Source organism: Orycteropus afer, unplaced genomic scaffold, assembly GCF_000298275.1.
Source record: "Orycteropus afer afer isolate SDZICR_OR568_19922 unplaced genomic scaffold, OryAfe1.0 scaffold00088, whole genome shotgun sequence".
NCBI classification, from domain to species: Eukaryota; Metazoa; Chordata; class Mammalia; order Tubulidentata; family Orycteropodidae; genus Orycteropus; species Orycteropus afer.
The window spans coordinates 5590275-5593011 of NW_006921675.1; the positions used below are offsets into that span (position 1 = coordinate 5590275).

Sequence of the window (2737 nt, forward strand, 5' to 3'; positions counted from 1 at the left end):
AGAATAGAAGGGCTGTGTATGCACAGGGAGACAGCTTGGGGGGCAGGAGTGCATGGGAGGGAAGGACACAGGGAAGAGGTAACTATGGGGAGGAAGTGGGAGGAAGTTGCACTGTGGGAAATTGCAGCCAATGTCATGAGACAAAGTATATGTGAACTGCTGTGTGGGCAAAAGGGGACAAAGGAAAGGAAAAACTGAATCACTGTTCCAACCAATATTTCATAAAGGAAGCTTCTGGCAGAAGATGAGAAACTAGAAAAAGGATAGGCAGCTGACAAATGCCTAGAAGACGGAGGCATAACCAGTATAATGACTAGTTTGTAGAACTACTCCAAAAATGCACTTAAAATCTTGTATATAGTTTTAAATTTCTCTGAGGAAATAAAACATTCCCACAACTGTTTAAATAATCAAATCACTGGAGTTTTACGGACCAAATGACCTTCGACACCAGGAAAAACAAGAACAATTCAGTCTGTGCTAAGGAGCCAGGGAGATGAAATCCATCGCCTGATCTGGTTGAACAACTGTCCAGAAAATAAGCCACAAAGTAAATAAGTAGCTTTAACTAAGGTGAAAGTCTATTTGGTTTGAAAAATTCCATGTCTGTACTAGAAAAATCCTTAATCAGTAACAAGACTTTTTTTTCCTTTTTCTTTTGTTTCCTCTGTAGCTATTCCTAAACATTTTAACTCAGCTTTTCTCTTTTAACTTTGAAATGATACCCAACTCTTAATTATCCTGGATTGCTTATTACTAAAGGCAAAATTAATTCTGATGATTTAGGCGAGTTGGAAAGAAAATTAGGCTGAATTATAGTTATTTTAAAAACAGAATTTGTGGTTTTCTTACTCTTAAGTCCATATAAACTCGAAAACCAAACTCACTGCCATCGAGTCGATTCTGACTCATAGCAATTCCCATTGGGTTTCAAAGGCTGTAAATCTTTACTGAAGCAGATTGCCTCATCTTTCTTCTGCGAAGTGCTTGGTGGGTTAGAACTGACCTTTTAGTTAACAGCCAAATGCCTTAACCACTACATCACTATATACTCACTGCCATCAAGTCAATTCCAACTCAAAGTGACCCCCATTGGGCTTCCAAGGCTGAAAAGCTTTACAGAAGTAGACCGCCCCATGTTCCTTCTGCAGAGCAGCAGGAGGGTTCTGAACCACTGACCTTCTGGTTAGCAGCCAAATGCCTTATCCACTATGCCACCAGGGCTCCTTCACTACCACATAGAGGTTTAGATAACTATGACAAGGTAGAAAAAGCAGAGGACTGAGAGTCAGAAGATCTTGGTTTCAGTTCCTTGTGGAGCTTGGTTTTAACTAACTTGGTGTAACTTTGGGTCAGTCATTTCTCTTCTGAGTCATAAGTTCCTCACCTAAATCTTAAAGTCTGAGGTTCAAAATAAATTACATCAAAGAAATTCCTTTCATAGATACCAATTTCTGATCATTAACATGTACTTCTAAAAGGGCTTTTAAAAAATTGCTTTATTGTGGCAAAAATATATGTAACAAAACATTTGCCAATTCAACATTTTTTACAAACACAATTCAGTGGCACTGGTTACATTCATCATGCTGTACAGCCATCACTATTACTCATTTCCAAATTATTCTACCAACATTAACAGCAATCAGGGCCCCCAAACAAAGACACCCTAATAGGTCTTTTCATGGCAGTTTTTCTGAAATATTAATAATAAATAAACAAATACAAATAAATAAATGTGCTTACAAGTTTTTTTGTAATGTACATATATAATATTTTATTATGTTTTTGGTGAAGGTTTACACATCAACTTAGGTTTCCACTCAACAACTGCATACGAATTGTTCAGTGACATTAGTGACATTCTTCACAATGTGTGAATATGCTCATTATTTCCATTCTGGTTGTTCTGTTTCCATGAATCTAATTTCTCTGTCCTCTTACACTCTCATATTTGTTTTAAAGTAATTGTTGACCATTTGGTATTATAAGTTAGTGTGTATTAGTGAATTAATGAATGAACGTAGGTACAGAGACAGCAATAAAAACTTAAGCCATTCTTACTGTAATACTGAGAGAGAATACGACAAACCTCATAAAAAAAGGACAAAAAAAAAAAAAATAGACAAAAGGGAGATTCCATTATTATTTCTAAGTTTTTCTCAGTTCCAGCTTCAGGAGAAAATTTGAAATGTAAACGTACTTACCTTTTCCCGGGCAAACCATTTTTCCAGTACAAGAAGCCAGATCCAGGCTAATCTTTGCGGGTTAATATCCCTCTCACATCTGTAAAGTATGAAAAGAATGTTACTCCTGAAAAAGAGTTTCTACTGCCATTTTCTCTTTTGTGATCCAAGATTTAAATTTCACTGCTCAGTCTGTTTTAAACCTGAACAAGTAAGACATTGTCTTAAGGAGAAAATTTCAAATATACACGAAAGTTTTATAAAATATTAAAACCAGGACAGAGCCATAAAAAAACAAAAAGAAAAAAATCTCAATCCCACCTCCACCTGCCTATCTACTCTTCATTATTTTTAAATGACAAAAAACCAGACAGTAAATAATAGCTAAAGCTATCTAAAGCATATTCTTGAATATAGAAACAGAATCAAACAGTCTTAAAAAAAAGAACTCATGAAAATTTATCTTTAACTGTCTGCTAAAGATAGCATTAAAAGAATTGCTACACGTTTCTTTGAAGTTGGGAGCTCTGGTGGTGTAGTGTCTAAGGCAC

At 35.8% G+C, this 2737-nt stretch overlaps 1 protein-coding gene across 1 annotated transcript in view; it reads right to left on the minus strand.

The window, feature by feature from the left end:
- ZFYVE26 (zinc finger FYVE-type containing 26) overlaps positions 1 to 2737 on the minus strand; it is a 101664-nt gene that overhangs the window by 97370 nt on the left and 1557 nt on the right. The window contains exon 2 of the mRNA XM_007942311.2: positions 2208 to 2286. Coding sequence (XP_007940502.1) covers positions 2208 to 2286 — 79 coding nt within the window. The remainder of the gene's footprint in view (positions 1 to 2207; positions 2287 to 2737) is intronic.